The 21,169-nt window shown below is 39.6% G+C and overlaps 1 protein-coding gene across 2 annotated transcripts in view; it reads left to right on the top strand.

The window, feature by feature from the left end:
- pappaa (pregnancy-associated plasma protein A, pappalysin 1a) overlaps window positions 1–21,169 on the top strand; it is an 80,551-nt gene that overhangs the window by 38,961 nt on the left and 20,421 nt on the right. The window contains exons 11-19 of one of the 2 annotated variants that reach the window (XM_063890012.1): window positions 5,966–6,076; window positions 6,954–7,089; window positions 7,435–7,648; window positions 11,076–11,250; window positions 17,367–17,550; window positions 17,947–18,148; window positions 18,268–18,472; window positions 19,123–19,270; window positions 19,579–19,694. In XM_063890012.1, the coding sequence (XP_063746082.1) occupies window positions 5,966–6,076; window positions 6,954–7,089; window positions 7,435–7,648; window positions 11,076–11,250; window positions 17,367–17,550; window positions 17,947–18,148; window positions 18,268–18,472; window positions 19,123–19,270; window positions 19,579–19,694 (1,491 nt within the window). Of the gene's footprint in view, window positions 1–5,965; window positions 6,077–6,953; window positions 7,090–7,434; window positions 7,649–11,075; window positions 11,251–17,366; window positions 17,551–17,946; window positions 18,149–18,267; window positions 18,503–19,122; window positions 19,271–19,578; window positions 19,695–21,169 lie in introns of both variants that reach the window. The other variant, XM_063890011.1, reaches the window with a different exon arrangement.

Here is a 21,169-nt window from a genome sequence, read left to right as displayed (position 1 = left end):
ATAGGGGGCCACTGACTGAGGGACATTTATATTCTCCGCAGACCCATCTGTTTTCAACTTGCTGGTATCTTACACTCACCAATCCCTATACATTATGTTGTGGTCCGTGTTGCTTTCCACCCAGTCACTATTCATGTCTGCCCTGATGAGAGTGGGATAGGTAAACTACATAATTGCCCCTACTCACCAACTTTTACAGCCCTATTTTGGCCAGTAGGCCATGGAAGTGGCCCATCATTAGACCTGGACCAATGAAACGGTGAGTTTCAGTGGGTATGGGTGGGGCTGGGTGACAGGACATTACCTCACACACCAGGCGCTCACCAGCATTCCAGTAAACCATGGGATGGTGCTTGGAAACTCATACTACTTTCTCTCTGTTTCTCGCTTTCTCTCCACAAATGCCTTGCAGATGCTCACTTCTGCTTACCATGCTCAGGCTTCAAATGCATATTGTAGAGTAAATGCCGTTCAAAGAGAGAAGGGGGAATGGAAATGAGGAAAAAGGAATACCTTTTGCATGGAAATAAACATGTTTTAGGAGGTGCCGTGAAAAGATAAATATTCTCTTAGGAAATTGTTTTCTTAATTTGCTTGGGTCTAAAATGTCTAGCTCTCCAGAAAAAAGCAAACTAAGTCTATGCCTGACCTAACGAGGCATACAAGTTTGTCTGAAACAAACAATAAACTCTGATATGCTCTGCAGGTATCCTCAAGTCCTGGCACACCAGTGCTCAAACTAAGCGTGTTGCAGATGTTTCTCATGATGAACACTTCACAACTATAAAATATGTTCCAAAAGTTTCATAGTAAGTACATTTTTGAGATTCATGCTAAATACCAATGCATACAGATACAATCAAAATAGATTTTTCTGAATCAGCCAAAGCAACTCAAAGTGTTTATTACCGGTTGAGCATTTTCACAATGAACTTGACTCACATCACTTTCCCCCATGGTTGCAGCATACATGGCTGATGTTGTGAAAGGTAAGAACGAAAGGAGAGATAAAAAGATGTCTCAATACTACGAGCCTCCTTGTTATTGTTTTATTACCCTCAGAAGTATAGGTGTGACTAAAGCACTCTCCTCCTTATTATTTGCCACAAATCTAGCCTTCATTTTCCTGGGGGACCCCCAGCCAGACCGACATGATTGTACACTAAAACTGAGGCTTATAGGGAATTTCAATGCCAGTTCTGAAGCCATTATAAGGTGAAATTTAAATGTACTCCATCATAATAAGTTAAAGCAAAAATAAGTTGTCTATTGCCACATAAAATGCTTTAGGCCAAGTTCAAAAATATTTGCTAGTTAATGTATAACAGTAAATAGTTAAATTATTGACCTTATTAGGTGTGGCATAGCTTTATTATAATAGGGCATGTCAATGTAAAAAATGATCTCTCTCTTTGTTTCATGCTCTGGTCACAGTAAAGAGACCTGAATACAGAGTGTTATAAAGTCCTGAGTTGGTTCTTCTCAAGCTTTTGGGCTCCTGGAGGGGGTGGAGGATACAGGAAGGACCTTTGTTAGGCCTCCTTAAAAGTCAGAGGGCCTCAATTGTGTTTCACGAACATATGGCCTATGTTTGTGCATGTGTCTGTGAGGTTTACTGATTTCAATCCAAGATTAGACAATTTGACAACATCTGAGTTCTTCAACATTAGTATTTGAGCCAAGCTGGGTGCAGCATCTGTGTTTTCAGTCTGTGTATGTTTTAGATATGTGCTCTGTGCAGACATCCTTCAGTAGAGGTGATCTTACTTCACCCTGGCAGTAAATCTCCGTCACAAGGGGGAAGTCTGTGGTATAGGTACATTAGATTCATTATTCTGTCCACGCTAGAAGTGCCACTCTCCATTCCCCACTTTCCAAGTTTATGTTTTGCATTTTGCTCTTGATGAATGTTTCTGGAGTACAGAAACATGTAAAAGCCAATAAGGTTGACGGTGGCTCTCTCTGCTCCTCACCTTTATGTAGTTTCCTCTTGGCTCAAGACTCTTAGCCCTCCTTTTATCTCAAGTGATGATTTACAAACACAAGTTTGTGTCTACAGACCTGGGTTCGGTTGTTGTCTGCCAGTCTGACTGGCCAGCTGGTACAAATTAAGACCATGTGTGTAACTGCGTGTGATTGTGTATGCATATGTGTGTGTTTTGCTGTAGTGTTGCTATTACTGTTTAATAAGGAAGGCGAGAAGTTGTTTTGTTTCAATATACGGAACATTTGACTTAAATAGCTGGAAGAGTGTTAGGTCCTTATTATGAATCAGAACAAGGGAGACATGTGTTTAGAATGAGCCGGGGTAGGAGATACCCTGACGTTCCAGATGGTTTGTTACACAGAACCATCTGAGAGGCATTCATTGGAAACTGTTTGGAAAAGGACAGGCAATTTCAAAAAATACTTGGCATGGGATTGGATGAACCACTTGTCAATCTAAATCCTGCCGAAGCCAGTTGTAAGACAAACCAAAGAAAGAAATTCAAAGCTTTTGAAATCCTATTGAAACACAAATATTATATCTATAGCCATGAATATGATGGTGTTATATCAGAAGCACACCATTGGTATCTTTCAAAGATACATTTAAATGATATAATGTTATATAAAATACATTTTTGATTTCTTTTGCCTCCTGCTTCTCAATGATTTGACAATCACAATAGGGTTTGGCTGATAGATCACATCTGGTTTGATGTGCTCTCATTGCATTCAGATGATGGATAAGCCTTATTTTTCTAAATCATTGTTTGTCTGATATAGATTATAAAAAGGGGCTATAAAAGGACCACCAAAACATATTGATTAACAACAGGTGCGTACTGGTAGAGAATGTTTGTACATTACAATATTTGGATGTTTGTGAAAGTGGGCACACCAGTCCTTTTGTTATTGCTTGAGTTTTCTCTGTATAGTGATAATTGTAGCTGTTTGCTGTTAACTTGCGAGTAATGTGTACAGTTGTCAGGATCTGTTTATTCAATCTGTGCCACAGTGAGTGCTATACATATATCTGGGCTCCATACCTCTTTCCTCAGCAGTTAAACAAATGCACATGCTTTTTTACCATTGAGAATAAATTTTTTACAGTTCTTATTACACCTGATCTCAGTAAAAATAAAGGAAATCTACAGCCTGAATTCTGATTTCAACCACGGGAGAACTGGTTCCTTTCTAGTTCACAGAACTGACTGATTTTTACACACCTTGTCACATGAAAACATTTAGATAAACTTACTTTTCTAATATTTTACTTGTAATAATATTAAATGTGTAATGACTTTCTGTAAGTGAAATGTATTACATCTTAAATAAGGTTGTGATTGTTTCATCAGGTTCAGTTAAATGATGTGCAAAGAAAGGTTTGGTTCATTTAGCCATTAGTCATTTAAATGCAAACTAATTTACAGTGACATATTTGCTTTGATATCTTAACAAAAAACAAACATATTTTGTGTTTGTTTGAACACAAAAGAAAGATGACCTGAAAACATACTTGATAACTATTAGCGAGGTTTTCGAAAAGTTAAACCTTTGATTGCGTGCTGGTTTTGTTCTTGTAAAAAGTTAGATTAAAAGACACTGAAGCATTTTGGAGGATAAGATAATGCTGAAAGTCCTTTCAAGATTTTAAAATGTTATTAAAAATAAAATGTAAAAGCTCATCTCTCTTTGGAGCTTGCATGTTCTTCCCTTCCTTGCGTTGGCTTCAACATGGTGTTCTAATTTCCTCCTTAAGCCCAAGGCTTGTGGGTTAGCTTAATTGGGAACACCATAAGGTGTAGAAGTGAGAGACAATAATTATGTGTCTCTTTAAATCAGCCCTGTGATAAACTGGCAACATGTCCAGAGTGAGGCTTTCACTCAATGTGTGCTGCCCTATTCCATGTTGACCCTGAAAATGATGAGTAGGTATTTAGGAATGGCTGGATGAGGAATGGATAAAATCAGAATGTGTGGAACTAAAGTAACCTTGCTGGGTTAAGTGCTGGATGGGTGTTAACTGGAATTACCATCACCACCCTCAGCCCCTCTTTTTAATGACTTAATCAAATCAATGACAAATCTATTTAGAGTGCCTTGACTCTTGCCATTGCATGGGGAGAAGGTTGGAGGAAGTGTAATGAGCCATTGGAGACTTGTGAATTGCCTCCTACTGGTGTGATACTTTACAGGGGTGTTTGCTTGAGTGCAGGGGCTTTGAAAAGCCAAGTAGTGTTTGTCTGTCTTGAACAGGGGGTTGAAAAAAACACACCAGGAGATGAGGGGGAAAGGATGAGGGGAGGATGGGTGTTGGAAGCTTTAGCTAGTGCCACCTGTGTGTATATGAATAAGTCATCAGTTTGCAAATGGAAAGGGTTTTGTCACCTTCTCTGCCATAAAAAAGGTAGCCATGGAAACCAGCTTTTTTTTTTTTTTACAGCAATTCATCAGCATTTATGCCCCTTTAATCATATTGGTTAGTTAAGTCTGAGCACACTCAAGTCAGTGTTATAAAACAATGTTGACTCTGGTATGCATACTAAAGTAACTGTGTACTGTTTCGTACACATTTTGCAAACAACTTTGTTTTTCTTGTAAATACAAAATGGAGACAGCTGCCCTCAAGTTGGGATAAAATCTCATGGCAACTATTCTCAGGTATTTGTCACCTGCATTTTTCTTTTCTGCTACCTCAGCTTTGAGCAGAAAGGTCACGTAAACAGATCCAGGGGACAGATATAGACAGATAGCTGGTCTGGCCAGTTTTCCACGGTGGCAGGATTTTACAGTAGCCTCTCTAGCAAAACTCTCATGTTACCGGTGTCTCATTTCACTAGCTCAGGGCAGCGGGCGAAACTCACCGTCCTTGGGTATGTGCCCTCTCTCCCCTTTCTCTGTTTAAAATTGCTTAACTGTTCAAGTGTCCATTTATATTTTTCTGTCTTTCTTGACATTTTCCCCCTATCTTGCTGTAAATCATCCAAATGTAATGAGGTGATAATGTGTGGGACACAAATCATAAATGGGATCCCTTTTATCTACTGCATGTCAACAAAGCTACAGTAAAAAGGTGACTTTGCCATCATATGATTTATAACGACTCGATACTAGTGTTTTTTAAATTTTATTCAATTGCTTTCCATTTTACTTTATTACCTCTTAGAGTAAGAACACAGGTCAAAGTCGATGATCCTAATTTCTATGATCTAAATATCAAATCAAATTGATTAGTCAATACCTAAAGATTTTACATCCTGAGTAAATGCAGTACTGCTGAGCGATCCAGGTGACTGATTAAGGTGCTGAGTTAAAAGGTTAAAACATTAAAACTCTCTGAGGGCTTCTAGTGGGCAGGTATGGCATTACAAGGTTTTAAAAGCAAGTATTAGGTGAGTACACTGAAACACAAAGAGACACTAGTAAGAGGGAGAATGAAAGTCAAGAAGTAGGACAGGATACAGGCTGTTCGGCACATGATGGGTTGCTGGGTTTGTTGACAAGACACAAACAAACATTACTGCACAGAATGCGTGTCAGCTGTACGTCAGGCCAAACAGCTGACAAACGGCTGACAGCTGTATGAAACAGGGTCTCAGCATTTAATGCCAAGACAATTATCACACTTGTGTATGTGGAATAAACAACTAGGTTAGATATTAAGCCAGTGCTCTCTCTTTTGTTTCATTTTAGCATGTTATCTTCATGAATCTGCTACTTTAAATTTGAAGTATGGTATATTATGGTTATAAACACAGTACGCTGTTTAGTGATGATAGCTGTCAACAGCTTTTTAGAGAAATGCTGTTATTTGAAATATTCTCAATTTCCTTTTTCCACATCTGAATATGCTTCTTATTGTTTATTGATTTTAAAAAATGTGGGCCTATGAGTGCAAAAAAACCCCAAAAACATGCTTTTGTAAGAAATAAGGCATAAAATTGACTTATTTTCCTTTTCCTTTCTTATGTGTCTCTAGACATGTCAGTCCAAGGTGTTTGATCTGTCAGATGGAGTGTCCCAGTATGCATGGTTCCCCTGTCGCGAGGCTCATAATACTCCATATGGATATCATAACTATTTGCTCAAGGTAAGATCTATCTGAATATAATGATACATGTTTGTGCAGTGATTATTGAAAATACAATTGGCTTGTCAGAATGGATTTAAATATTACTGAACAATAAATGTGCACAATGGGTTCTACACAAAAAAAAAAGCTTTATTAGTGGTTTCCATGATTAATGATGTTCCACATTTCTGGTCAGGATGATTCATTTCATAGAAAACCATATCTTACTGGAAATTCATAGTTATTTGTACTAAAAGGTATGTCAAACTACAATATTGATCACAAAATTGTGCTAATAAACACCGGAAAACTGAAACTTTGACTTTAATTAAATGTATTATGTTAACACATTTCCCATAAACTGCATTAGGTTATTTGAAAACATAATATTAATTTGAATCTGATATATATATATTTAAAATAATTTTTGGGCAACCAGTACCTTTAATACAATGACAGTGCAGTTCAGAAACGGGGAGACAGAGGGGAGGACGCGCGGCCAAGGGACTCAAACCCCATACTGTAGCCGCCTGCTCTACCCACTGAGCTATACGACGGCCGATATTTTTTATTTAAACTTAATATTATTGTTTTCAACTAACCTAATACAGTTATGTGAGATGTGTTAATCTCATAATACATTTAATTAAAGTCAACATTTCAGTTTGTTCAGGGTAAGAAGATAATTGACACTATGTTGGGACACCATGATGTGCATTATATCTCAATGGCATCATAGAATAGAATAATGCACTCATTTGAAAGCACATATGATGCCTGAAACATGAGTCTTTTTAAAAAAAATGTAAAGTATAAAATATTTAAGAGGATACAAAAAACTTCACTTATTGAAAATGCGTGCAAAACATACTAATTTATGTTTTCTTTCATTCAGGCCCACTTTTCTCATCCTATGGTGGCAGCAGCAGTGATTATACATCTGGCTGCAGATGGGACTGGCTACCTTGACCAGACTCAGTGTAACATCACTGTCCGGCTGGTGGACACCAAGGATGGTATCCATAGTCTAGGTGAGAACTGTCATCTGTATTCAGAATTTGCGACCAATTTTGCTTCAGATTCAGCATCAGATTACTTATTAAATGAGTTTGACCTACTGTAACTTACTGAACCGTTGTTACCAAATAAAGTTCAGCTAGAATCTTTTAGAAATAAACTCCCTTAAGCTCACTCTCATTAGTCTTTCAAGCTATGGTTAGGGCTAGGGTTCCCCTTGTTTAGCCTTTTCTTCTCTCCTCCTAAAGAATGCCACTCTAATTTCTTTTAAACTGTGCTTTGATCCCCTAGTTTCCTCACCTCAATCTCAATACAATATTCTTTCTGTTTCTTTTCTAACCCAAATATCTTCTCCACAGGTGATTGGCGTCTGAGCTGCCGCACCAACCCTTTGGTTATTCCGGTGAGCCATGACCTGTCAGTGGCCTTTTACCACACCAAGGCAATCCTGGTCATGTTTGCGTCTCGCCTTGTTGCCATCTCTGGAGTTGGCCTGCGCTCCTTCCAGTCCTTCGACCCCATCACGATAAGCGGTTGCCAGAGCAATGAGATCTACAACCCGACAGGCCAGAGGTGAGGCTGAGAAAAAGGGAAATTGAACACTTGTGAACATAAGGCCTACATATGTTACACACACATCACAACAAAAGACATGCATATGAAATTATAGGATTATGTGCACACATGTCTACAAGGGCAAGCAGCCACACATGGACACATGCTTACACTACCCTCGCCTTCCAACACCAATAAAGAAAACTCCCCCCAAAATAGAAGAGTAATAGAGAAGGGAGCTCTTTAAGGATAGTCAGACATCCATTAGGGGCCGTATACACAGAGTGGATAGAAGTGGAAGTAGTAGAATTACAATATAGAGAACCAAATAAGTATCAGGTTTAATAAGTCAAAGGGTTCCAGTCTTTCAGGCGAGCAACTTCCAGATGGTAAGACCTCGACAACAAAAGTCTTCTCTATCGCGAGGAAAGAGGACTTACACCCGACGAGATTCAAGGAATCCATTCACACAAAATGAAAAGAAGCAAGAGATGCTTAGAGCTGTGATTCTGTGTGTTTTTGAGCCAGGGAGAGAGAGAGTCATGCTTTAATTGATTATACCAACAAGCTGTTTAATGTTAGAGGTCGGCCGAAAGCCACAACTATAACAGTTAAACATTCTCGGTAACAAATATTACATCACTGGAAATTTGCAATTAATTTAGACCTGTTGCTGATCTCCGCAAATTTCCAACAATAGAACTGCCATGCCGCTGCCTCCAGTACTAAATCTTGTTTACCACCCCGGTTTGTTTGTATTGAGTTCGGCTGAAGTGCACTCTGCATACAAATAGTCCTTTTTCTTTGAAAATTCCTGCCAAACTGGACATGTTTTTCCTGTAATCACTTTTGCCTTGCTCAGCCCTACAATGAGGTTGTCATTCTCCATTTTTCCCTACTCTAAATAGTTAGATTAAAAAATTATTTGTCAATCAGGCATATAAAGTGCTTACCTGAAGGCAGAGCAGTTTTTCTGTGTGTGATAAAACTATTCAAAACAGCAGAAAAGCTAACATTTAAACAAGGAAATAGATATGGATGATCTAATTTATGTGAGGAGCCCTTAACAGTTATTGAAACTATTTGCAAGAGCCTTTGGCAAGACCATGAAAAAGAATTAACACCTTTCAGCCAACAATTCACATGTTTTGAGTCTCCAGTACCTTTAATTTAAACTACTAGATAAATGATGTAATTCATTCCTCACAAACAGTTAAACCAGACCACACACACACAAGAAGTCACAATTTGCCAATTTCCACACCACTGTCATGCATGACACAATTCATATTGATGATGCTCCCAACCCTTTCAACAACAAATGCACTAATAAACACCACAATACACAAAGAATGGATGGTAGGAGGTCTGTGCAGAGAGATAGAGCTGTTTGTTGCTTTTGTTGTGTGCCAGTGAGACATCCAAGAGCACCTAAATAGATTAAAACTGCTGTGTATCTGCACCAGCCAGGAAATCATTATTACCACACACACACACACACACACACACACACACACACACACACACACACACACACACACACACACACACACACACACACACACACACACACACACACACACACACACACACACACACACACACACACACACACACACTTCTTGCTTTCTCCCGGAGTACTCTGTAACTTTTCCTTTTTTTTTTTTGTGTTCTCCACTTCATCTAATTTTCAGAAACTTGTGAAAACTGTTTTTATTTCATGATTGCAAGTCAACAAGATATGCCCACTTATCTTCAAGATATGCCCACTTATCTTTGGACTTTTGAAATTATTATTCCGTATTAGGATCAGGTATTATTGACCCAAATCTCCTTACAACATCAGTAAAGAATCCTGGCTAGCCCTGTTTGTCTTTTCCATGTTTCTGTTTCTTCTCCTTTATTGACTCAAATTTATATTCTGTTGTCTGTCACATTTTTTTTCAGATTATACCTCATTCTCTCTTCAGTTCCCCCCTTATTCACATTCCCTCCCACTGCTTTCCCGATCTCCCTCCTTCCTCCCCTTCCTAGTATATGTTATCCCATGCTGTCTTCTCATTCTTTAGTGTCATTTCATCTTCCTTTTTCTCAACATTTTTGCCATCTCCTTCTCCCGAATTTCCCCTTTTTGTGCCTCCTGCTTTAACTTTCACTCTCTCATTCTTCTGGGCTGAGCAGCATATTTCCCGTAATACTTATGCCTCCACAAAACACCACATCCCTTTTTCCCTGAGTTGTTAACAACAGGAGCTATTAACATGACTCAGTTTTATGTTCCATGCTTGTCTTTTTCGCTATTTTTTCATCACGTATCACCTCTTACTACATGGAGAATTGTTGGAGTTCTGTTTTTGTAAGTTTTTGTCTTATTTTTGTCATAAATACCTTTCTATTTTGCTGTATGCTGTACTTCTCATTCACAGGGGAGGAGGATAGTTTTACAGGTAGTTAATTGTAATTTACTATATGCCAGAAATTCCGGAGTGACTAGCACGAAACCACAAAGAGATTTTGTTCCAAGCCAAAGTGGCCACAGAGGAGGCTTAGGCTTCCCTAGTTTGTCCTCAAAAAGCCTACAAGAAAGGAACTGCTACTCTTGTGCTATATAAACGATCTTCACCTGCTCAACTAGCATTTTGTCAACACGGACATTTGAATCCTAATCTTGGAATTTCTTTGAGAAATTTGTTTATGTTTATTTTGCCTTCCTTTTAGGCCAAGTTGTAAGCAATATAAGTATATATATATATAGCTGCATAGAAGGTTTGTATACTATTTTTTTTAGGGAAAGGCATAGTAAGGTGAAATATTCTGTCTGCACGAAAAGCAAATGCCTAAACAATAGCCACAGTAAATGGAGATTCCATTCTTGCAGAAGCAAGTTTAACAATGTTTCTCTAGACCTGTATTTTCTTTCATCCTCTCTGTGCCCCTTACCTTTCCATCTTTTTCTCTCTCCCGCTTTCCTCATCTGCTTCATAAGGGAACCCTATACTGTAGAATTTGGACTGTTTAAAAAAGGTGCCTTGGGCATCCAAGCCTTCCAAGAGCATTAAATGCCTCTCCATCAGGCTACCAACATAAAGCTCTGGCCAAACTCTGCCATTGTAGCCCACACATAATCTATCCTGTCGCTCTTAATTCACAAACTACACTTTGCCGTGTGTGTGCGCATACAGACACCCCTTTCATGCGCATAGCATAATATGGCAATATTTTCTCCATGTGGTTTATTGATTTGATATGTTAAACAGTCATTGATGGATGGATGTCGTCGACTCAATGCTTTTCTGTGTGTAAGCAAATGTGTGACTGCTTCCATGTTTGAGTGTCTGCAGTGTTATTTTATACACAAAATGTATGTTGGTTGTAACTTTAAATGTGGTTTTTAGTTTCATTGTCTCTCTCGCGCGCTCTTCCTCTCTCCCTTTCTCTCTCGCAGTTGTGTACATTATTCGTGCGACGCCATTGACTGCCAGGAACCCTTAATCCGCAATGCAGAGCTGAAGTGCAGTAGCCCTGGCCGCCACTTCTACAATGGAGACCGCTGCACCATCTACTGCAACTCTGGATACGTCCTGCAAGTCCACCAGGACGATGACATCATCAAGAGCCAGGTAAACACCCTGCTACACACATGTTTGAACACACACAGGCAGTCAGAAAGCTCCGTGCACCAAGAGCCACATGAGTGCTTAAACGACACATGCAAACGCTTAAGTGCAAAACCATTTCTACAGCATATGAGAACATGCGTGCAAACATGCATCTGTGAATGCACACATGAACATGCATTGATGCAAACTCAAGTACACCTATGGCCATAGGAGAGAAGTGCAAACACGCTTTCTTTCGACTCTCTCCTCTTAATCTCTGCATTTATTGTGTTCCTGCAAAAACTAAGCTCGGCACGGCAAGCCTCCAGGGAGGATGACATCATGAACATCCAGGTAGATGAGTGCTGCACCGAGGAGTGGAGACGCCCCAGTCTCCTCCTCTTGCTGGCTTGCTACACACACACAGACACACACACACACACACAGACACAGACACACACACACACACACACACACACACACACACACACACACACACACACACACACACACACACACCCACCCATATTCCGTACAAGCAAAGACATAATAGTGTTTAGTCTCTTGCTGAGCATGCTGCACCATCACCTCAAACAGTCACTTTGTACCGCTACTCCACCGGGACGATGACATCATCGGATAGTGTCTGCTCCCTCTCCCTCCTTCTCTCCATCCCTGCTCATTTCGCACACATTGAAGTCTCTGTTATAGGGAAGATATTTGCTACTGCTCTTTCACAGGAGCACACATTAAATGCTTTCATGTCGATACCGACACACATACAGTAAAGTAGAGACATATCCTGCACAAACAGGACACAGATGCAGAGAGATACAATATACACACAGATGCGTGCACACCACAAGTAAACAAACAAACAGGGTAGTTGACACCGCATCGTAAACCTTTTGGATAGGGGCCAAGCTGCTGTTAAGGCCATATAAACTCTTTATCCTTCTCCACGGCTCTGTAACAAAGTCTGCAAGACATTCTATTAATGCTCTCTCAGAGAGACGGGAGGTTCAGAACAAGGAAAATGTAGTATTTTATATGTATTTCAGTCTGCAACTGTGGAGGTGTGTTTGTAAGTCAGAGAGAAGAGTTTTACAGAGTAAAAGGGAGGGGGGAGTTTTTTGGGGGGTATTTGGTCAGGATTCTTACCTTAACAATGTGTTCTTTCTCTCATCTTTCACTTGGCTGTGTCCGGGAACTGTAACATGTCATAATTGGAGGGTTTCAAAAACCGCTAAAGTCTTTTACCTGTCCCTAGATCTTCCTTTGAAATGCCTCTTTTAAGAAACATACACAATGCTGTATCTTCACGAAGAAATAAGTGTGTGCGCGTGTACGTGCATGGAAGCACCTTCACATCCACATTCATATATGCTGTATGTACAAACACTTTAATAATAGTTCTCCACTGAGTCTGCACAAACTTCTAATTGCATTACATTTTGATTGACAGTGCACTATTGTGGCTATTCATCAATGTCATTTCATTTAGTTATAAATTATGCTTTTCAGAGAGGGAGACGCAGGAAAGTACAGAGGGAGGTAGGTAGGGCAGGAGAGAATAGTAAACAAAGTACAGAAGTGCCAAATATACGTTTTTGGTATTTGGAAGTTTGCAAAAACGAACAAATGATGACTGACAGTTCAAAGGTATTTAGAGGACCAAGCATTTATGAATAACTTTGTGCATCCATTCATTTCATTAAAAGGCATCTTGTCAGTTTTCTTGGTATAATATCAAGAGCAGTTTTGTGATTCATTTTAAAAATAATGTTCTGCCAAAAATCCCCAAGTCATCTCCCTTAACTCTGAAATAATTTTAAGCGCAGCAATGTAATGTCAGTAAGGACAAGTAAATCACTGCTCTCAGTTGGCAAGCCAGTGGCGAAAAAAAATAATATATGATGCTACAAACTTGATGTGCAGACTGAATAATGTTTATAATTACCATAACAGAATCCACTCCTTTTTTAACCTGCCCTGTCCGTCATAGCACAAGTGCTTTGTATTACTAGCTTCTTGGTCCATTTTATGTCCAGTCTATCCTGAAACGAAATCTGGGGAAAATTATTTTAACAGTTGCGTTTCCCTCCAGGGGCAGTAGAAGTTGCCTCCCAAAAGCCTTTCGACTGTAGGTTTGAACTCAGAAGCATCCTCACTTTCGTAAAATGCAACGTTTTAAAGCAAGTTTTATTGCCAGCAGCATAATCCAGTGGGGAATACCGAATGATTTGTTGTTAGACTGCAACCAACGCACAGACTAAACCGTACAACTGCAGGACAGAATTGGGCCAATAGCACATTACAGATTTGAAAGAAATAGTGGGCACTTCCGTTTAAGATGTTATAAAGAAAATGAGCTTCCTGTCGAGAACTCACTAGAATTAGTTAAAGGGCCGGTAGTCAATTGAGCACATTGAGATGATAGTTGATTACCACATGCAAACAAAATGTAATGCAGAAACAATTATACCAAAGACTTTCTTCCGTTCTTTTTAAAACACACAAGTACTACACACACACACACACACACACACACACACACACACACACACACACACACACACACACACACACACACACACACACACACACACGCACCCAGGGTTGAAAAGTGCAGGGTGAAGCACAATCTTGTCTCCTTTCATTAGCCAATTACATTCTTGTTTCAGTGATGTCAAAGCACTTCTGGGAATACCACCTTCTTAGATAATGCTATCTTCAGAACAAATCTGTATCGCCTACATGCTTTATTTGTATATGTTTGTTTCATTGCTGTCTGTTTTTCCTATCTTTCTCTCTCTTTAAAATTGGGAACGCTGAGTGCTGGCACTGAAAAAGAGGTTTTCTTTTTCTCATGGACTTTTCCTTTATATTCCTGCTTTTCCACCAACCCGGAGCTGGAGCCGGAGCTAGAGCCGATAAAGATCTGTTTTTTCGGGTTTCCACCGCAGCGGCGCCGGATTTAAGCACCGGATCTCTTGCCCCCTCCTTCTTCGGAGGGGGGAGATTAACCTGAGCAATACCAGTTCATGGCGAGTACAGCGAGTACAAGTTGTAACAAGCAATATCGCTGAGCAAAGTGACTCGAACGCGACCACACACTTATAAAACACACACTTTATAAAGTCAGGCAACACTAAACAGGCTTAGTTTGATGCTGTTTATTCTTACCTTACTTTAATCACCATCCGTTCACTGTTATTGATCATTGTGAAGAGCAGGCAGACGTTTTCCTGTTGTTCTGTATTGCAGCTGTCGGATGGAATCAATACATGGGCTACACAGGTTGCCATCAGAAGTAAAATCATAACGAAAACTATGCCAGTAAAATATGCCTGTAGAAGGCAAGATAGTCAGAGTAGCCTCGCTTGCTATGCTAATATCACCTGTATAATGCCAGAGAAACTTTCATAACAGCGTTGTGATGCCAAACAGCGTCAATTCAGACTGAAACACATTCACTTATGACTGATGCATCATATGAAGCCATAAGAGGGGACGTAAACGATTACATCATGACCCAAGCGATGACGCAGCTCCACTTGAGCTCCACTCGGCCTCTGAGCGGTGGAAACACAAGGGGTGCTACAGGCTAGAACCAGAAAAGCGCCAGAAAAGCAAAAGATCGGATCTTGAACCGATCCGTTTTGGTGGAAAAGGGGCATATGTTGAAATAGTTGGACTCTTTAAAATTCTAGTAAAGTGTACATTTGTTTTACTCAATTAGTTCATCCACTAATAAACTAAGCTTCATTATGGTGTTTTAAAACACAAGTCCACTCGGTGTAGGCTGACGTGGTTATCAACATTTCTTTTTTTAAACTAACCCTACAAGAATCGTATATACTTAGAAGCATGTCTGCTTTTGAGTACTGTTCCGTTCTTGGTATCACCAAACCGCACTTGACTGTTTTCAACACATTCTTTTTCAAATTTTTTCAGGCGACAGGCAAATAAAACATCCCTTCTTCTAAGTAAAGCTACATTTTATTTTCCTCCAGCACTCACAAGGGCTTTTCCATGAGGACTATACAATAATAAATTATCCTTAATCACCTAAGGAGCACTGATGTAATAAATCTACTTAACAATGTTCAACTCTGTGTTATTGCTTTACTTTTTCTACATGCTAATGTGTTAGTATGCCATTGAAGCTGAAGCAATAACCTTACTTAAAGGAAGAGCCTGACAGTCTGTCGGTTCATTTGTCTGTTAATCTGTCTGGCTTGAATTAGGCATAGTAGCCAAAGGTTGTTAAATTGCCTCTGTAAGAGAAATAGTCAGCTGTAAATTATTTTACAGGAAGGAAAATTCCCACACGTCTACACACACAGTACACACACAGGAATACAACCATTTATACCATTTAAGCACTTGGGAATACATGCTTGATTAAATGTGAAAACAACTCATTGCAGATGTATGTAAATGTAGATGTGTTCCTGTGCGTGTGTATCCGTGTCTCTGTGAGCATTCCTTTAACACACTTTTACACACACATGTTGGGCAAAACTTGTAACTGAACACAGGCATACACCCATTTCACAAACTCACGTAACATTCCATTTGCACACATATTTACAGTCAGCACATTAACACTAAATGGATCCTTCCACATTTCTTCCATGCAAACTGTGTTCACAACCTCCCATCACGATTGACTCATTCAACTCTACACCCAGTTATTTTTCACCAGGCACTCGCATGCGATGCATATGTTACTTTTGTTGGATATCCAGATATGAAAGGAGCATATTTACTTTAAGGGAACTTGATACTCTTGATACTGTTATGCAGTATCATAAAATGGAATCAAGATGAAAGATAGAAATATATGGAAAGAGAAAGAAAGTAATCAAGCAATAGATATGTCATATTAATTAAGTCCAGCTTGTGTGGCCTTAACGTTTGGACACTCTTTAAAACAATGTGGATAATCAAGGTAAGCCATAACTGGGCTAGACTTTAATTCATGGTGAAAACACGGGTTTCCCTATTTTTTTTCTAAGAGGGAAAGTCAAAATGATTGAACTCTTACAGCTTTGTTGTGAGGTTTCTTGGCACTGATATCAATTTAAGCATTCCTCTTGCATTACATGGTGTTATTCAATGGCAGAGGATGAAAACAGCTGAGGTTTGGATAATGCAGTGGCTCCCCATTATGGTCTCATCTCTGCAAATATTCCACAAGCCAAATCATTTACAGGAATTAGAGCTATTTTTTAAAGAGAAATAGACCTACGTTCAGGAAATCTTTCTGGTCAGAAAAGGTCAGATAGAAGAGATTGTCATTTTGAAATGTAATGTTTTGGAAAAATTCTGGTTGCAATTCTTGTTATGTTCTATTCACCAATTTTCTGTGGATTTCCTCAGTATTCTGCAGTTATCCTCCACATCCCAAATAGCATTGGAAAAGTTGTATTTTGATGTCAACAATCAACCTTATAATGGACTTCTTTCAATCACTAAGTCATGCAGTTACCAAGCCATTATTTACATTAGCTAACTTTAGAGAAAACTGCCTTCTTAGCAACATTATGTCTGCAATGATGGGCCTTACTTAGTTTTTTCCATTCTATTTGTTTCATTGCATGGCATTACTTGCATATCATTTGTCTATGGTATACGAATCACATGTCAAAAATGCCTTTCAGTGAATATAACTTTCTTAGAATCATGATTACACAGGAACTCATAAAGATGATACTTCTGCAGAGGTTGGAATTCCAGCTGTGGAAGATCCCTTTTCTCCACTCTGTTGTCAATCTGTTTTGTGTTAAGGCTGATTGTGCAGTTGTTGGATATCACATGTCTTAGTTACATGACTTGACCTTACAAATGCTATCAGCAGTTACTTGAGCTGCTGGATAGCCTGTGAGGCTTACTGAAATACTGTAAACTAAGCCTGATCAAGCGTTGTTAGTTACACTGATTGGAAACTTGATGGAGTTAGTGCTGAATTGCTATAGTCCTTTTTTTTTCAGGTAAACAATGAAAGCATCTGTGTGGGATATCAATATGTCAATGCACAGAACAGTATTGTGTCAAAGCACTCTCATGCATATAACCGACTTTGCCTACACATGTCTGACACTCATTTGATATCACGTCTTATTTTCCAGTCGGACTCTACAGTGACTATTACGTGTGCAAATGGGAAGTGGAACAAACAGGTCTCATGTGAGCCTGTGGACTGTGGTATGCCAGACAAATACCATGTCCATCCTGCCCATTTCAAGTTCCCCGAGGGCACCACCTATGGCAAGAAGATCACCTTTCAGTGTCGAGAACCTGCTCAGCTCGTAGGTGAGATGCATAGAGGAGCAAGCACACATCCATGCAGAGAAAGGACATTTATGTTCGGATTGATATCTTTGGAGTCCATGATATTAGATTGAAAGGTTCACTTTTTATTAATAATTATTAAATAACTAACTTTTACAATTGTAATGCCCTATGACCCTGATTAGTCCTATATTTTCATGAATGTTCCTTGATGCACATTTATTTTTGCATCTTTATGAACAATTTGACCAAACTCCATACTTTCTTAACTGAGGGTTACAGTTTTTTGATTTTTATTAACTTTCATTTCAGTCTCTTATTTGTCCATCAGTTTCAGTTTTTCTTTATCCTACTTTGATTCCAATTTATAAATCAACTTAAATTTTTTTCTCATTTCCTCTACCCCTTTCTCCTCAGGTACAAACAACACCCTTACCTGCCTGGAAGACGGTCTCTGGTCCTTCCCAGAGGCTCTTTGTGAGCTTCGCTGCCCAGCCCCTCCGCCTGTACCCAACGCTGTGCTGCAAACCAAGCGCTGCAATGAGACAGGCCTCAAAGTGGGATCGCTCTGCAAGTACAAGTGCAAGCCAGGTTACCATGTCACCAACAAACCTAAGAGGTAAAGAAAAAATAACCTCTGTTCGTCTAAATACTTTTTACTTTTTTTTAACCTATATTTATATAAAAACCTCAATAACACCAAACCCACAATTTTAAATGTTAATCACCTCTTTACAGGCGCGCGTTTAAGAGGCAGTGCACAGAGGATGGCAGCTGGCTAGAGGGGGCATGCGAGCCAGTGACTTGTGATCCCCCACCTCCCATCTTCCACGGCTCCTATCACTGTACTGATGGTTTCCGCTTTGACAGCGTTTGCAAACTCAACTGCTCTGATCCAGCCGGTAATGCTGCTATCGCCGCCACAGGAGGCTCTGCCCATACGGTGAGGCTGCTGCACGCTCCATGCAAGCAGGTCTGTCCATCTCTTTCCTCTCTTTCTATTCTTGCTTTACCTTTTTGTATGTCTTCTTTTTGTCATGTGTATAAAAAGTAGACTTTCTCTCTTTTTCTTCCCGTCTTTGCATCCTCACTGTTGATCAGTTTTAGGGCTCAATGTGGCATAATGGTTTAAGAATATATAATCATAATAAAATAGCTTATACCACAAATGCATAATATAGTCATGGTAGCTGAGGATAAGATGCAGAATTAATGAGTTAACGAGGATATTCCTTTCTCAAATGCAGTCACTGTCCTCGCTGTCTTTTATCCGATACTTCTTACGCTGCCCTCAATGACTAAACGCTCGTCTCTGCCTGACTGATTTAATCCCTTAGCCCTACTCAATTTGATGCCATGCTAATTAGATTGCTATTGATTTGTAAAATAGTCTTGATGTCAAAGACTTTTGAAATGTATACACCTTTTAATCTGTTCTGCCTCTAAGGCGTTGTGGGTTGGATGCATGATAAAAATTGGATTACATTTCCCCCTTTGCAACGGGATGCCATCTCAATGTCCTTGGGCTGCTTGTGTTTGTGTGTCATTGTGATTGTATAATTGTTTGCCTGTCAATATATGTGTTGTTTTCAGGGCGCTGCATTCAACGTGATCCGCTGTAGGAAGGATGGAAACTGGACGGGGTCATTCCGCCTGTGCCCACACAGCACAGGCCAGTGTACTTTACCTCAAAACCTCCATCACAGCCTACAGTACTCATGCAAGCGAGGACACGGCATAGGTCAGTATACACAAATGAACTGTATCATAAGAATTCAGTTTTTTTACTGCTGATGTCATCTTTCATTGTTCTTTTACTAATTTACAATTTCCATTGGTCACATCACTGATTCCTTTGAATTTATTTTGACTGATTATGATTATTTTAATTTCTTCTAAATGAGAGTCAACAACATTTAAAACCGTTGTAATCTGATCAAGCACTTTGAATATCACACAATATCATAGTCATTGGAAACTGGTGGGTGTTTTGTGAATACTTTTATTGGTTTTTGAGTGTCTGTTTCACTCTTGCTCAAACACACACAGGTGAGGATTGTGAGCTGACGTGCAGAGAGAGTAGCAACGACGTGGTGATCCTCCCTAGCAACATGACAGTAGAGAGTGTACTTAAAGAGCACTGGAGGAACCCGCACAAAGTCAAGGTAAGTTTGTACGATAGTTTGTGTCCACCTCACAGCTCTGACAGACGCACTTCACAAAGTTCTGCGATCCACAACTCTCATGTAAGGAATTTCACATATAGTGTCTACATCCTGGGTCTATTACCAACAATACAAAATGCCAGCATGGCAACCCTTCAAACATTTGTGTTCTATTTTTAATCTTTTCTGTGGAAAGAGGCTGTCGCACTCAATGTGAAATTTCAACTGTGTCCTTAATTCCCGAAGATGCTTTGCAGCTTTTTTAGGTATTGTCCCTCCATTAAAGTTTGCACAAAACACTGTAGTAACACTACCACTGTGAAGAATCTGCAATACCGTTTCAAGAGCCCTGTCATCTTAAATCACTCCAATTTTCATAAATGAACCTACGTCGCTCACTGGTTAATGACTTCATTTGATTTAGATATACCTTACAGCTACAGACTGTTACTGATTATGACTGTTTGCTTAAACTGTCATATAGCAAAATACAGGAGTTAGGGGTTATTTTGGGCAAAGGTCTTTAAACACAGAACCAGAGGTGGGACCAAGTCACTGTTTGGCAAGTCCCAAGTAAGTCCCAAGTCTCAGCAGTCAAGTCCAAGTCAAGTCCCAAGTAAAGACAGAGAAGGGCAAGTCGAGTCCAAGTCCAAGTAACACCAAAGCCAAGTCGAGTCCAAGTCCAAGTCCCAAGCTTCTTCGAGTCCTGAACAAGTCATCATGTACTCTTCACTTAATAATGCCATTATCAGACTAACGATCACACAATTTCAACATATCAACCTAATCTTCAGTATTTTTTTATACATACAGATTAAACTATGCATATATTTTATATATCTGTATATACCCATGCGCCCAAAGACCTTCAAAGTATTGTGTGTGAATGGTGGGTTAGAAATGTATGAGCACGGAAGGCACCACTGTCATCCTAAAGTTGGTAAAGCGCCTTGACTAATGAGGCATGGACTGTGTGGATGCATGTAACTGGCATTGATGCTTCAGTGGATGCCAGTTACAGTAGGTCAACATTTTGCTTAAATCACAAAGAAACCTAATATTTCAATAAAACAATGTTTAATCTGCATAACAATTAAGCAGCATGACTACACACAATGAAAGGTGCTGGGGGTAGGCGCTTGAGAGACAGACAGACAGAGAGAGAGACAGAGTACACCTCCCTAATCTTAGTTATTTGTGTACTGTGTGTGTGTTCGTGTATTTATGTACTGTGTGTGTGTGTGTGTGTGTGTGTGTGTGTGTGTGTGTGTGTGTGTGTGTGTGTGTGTGTGTGTGTGTGTGTGTGTGTGTGTGTGTGTGTGTGTGTGTGTGTGTGAAAATAAGAAGATGTCTGATGAACTTAAGATGAATAGCATTTGTAAAGTCAACTTTGACAACAGTGTGTTCAACATCTGTGCAGAACTACAATATCTGTGCAACAGAAATCAGTACAGTTGAGAGAAAAATACGGGTAC

Source organism: Eleginops maclovinus, chromosome 8, assembly GCF_036324505.1.
Source record: "Eleginops maclovinus isolate JMC-PN-2008 ecotype Puerto Natales chromosome 8, JC_Emac_rtc_rv5, whole genome shotgun sequence".
Taxonomy (NCBI): Eukaryota; Metazoa; Chordata; class Actinopteri; order Perciformes; family Eleginopidae; genus Eleginops; species Eleginops maclovinus.
Note: the sequence above shows the minus strand (reverse complement) of the source record. Positions and strands in the feature narration are given on the sequence as shown.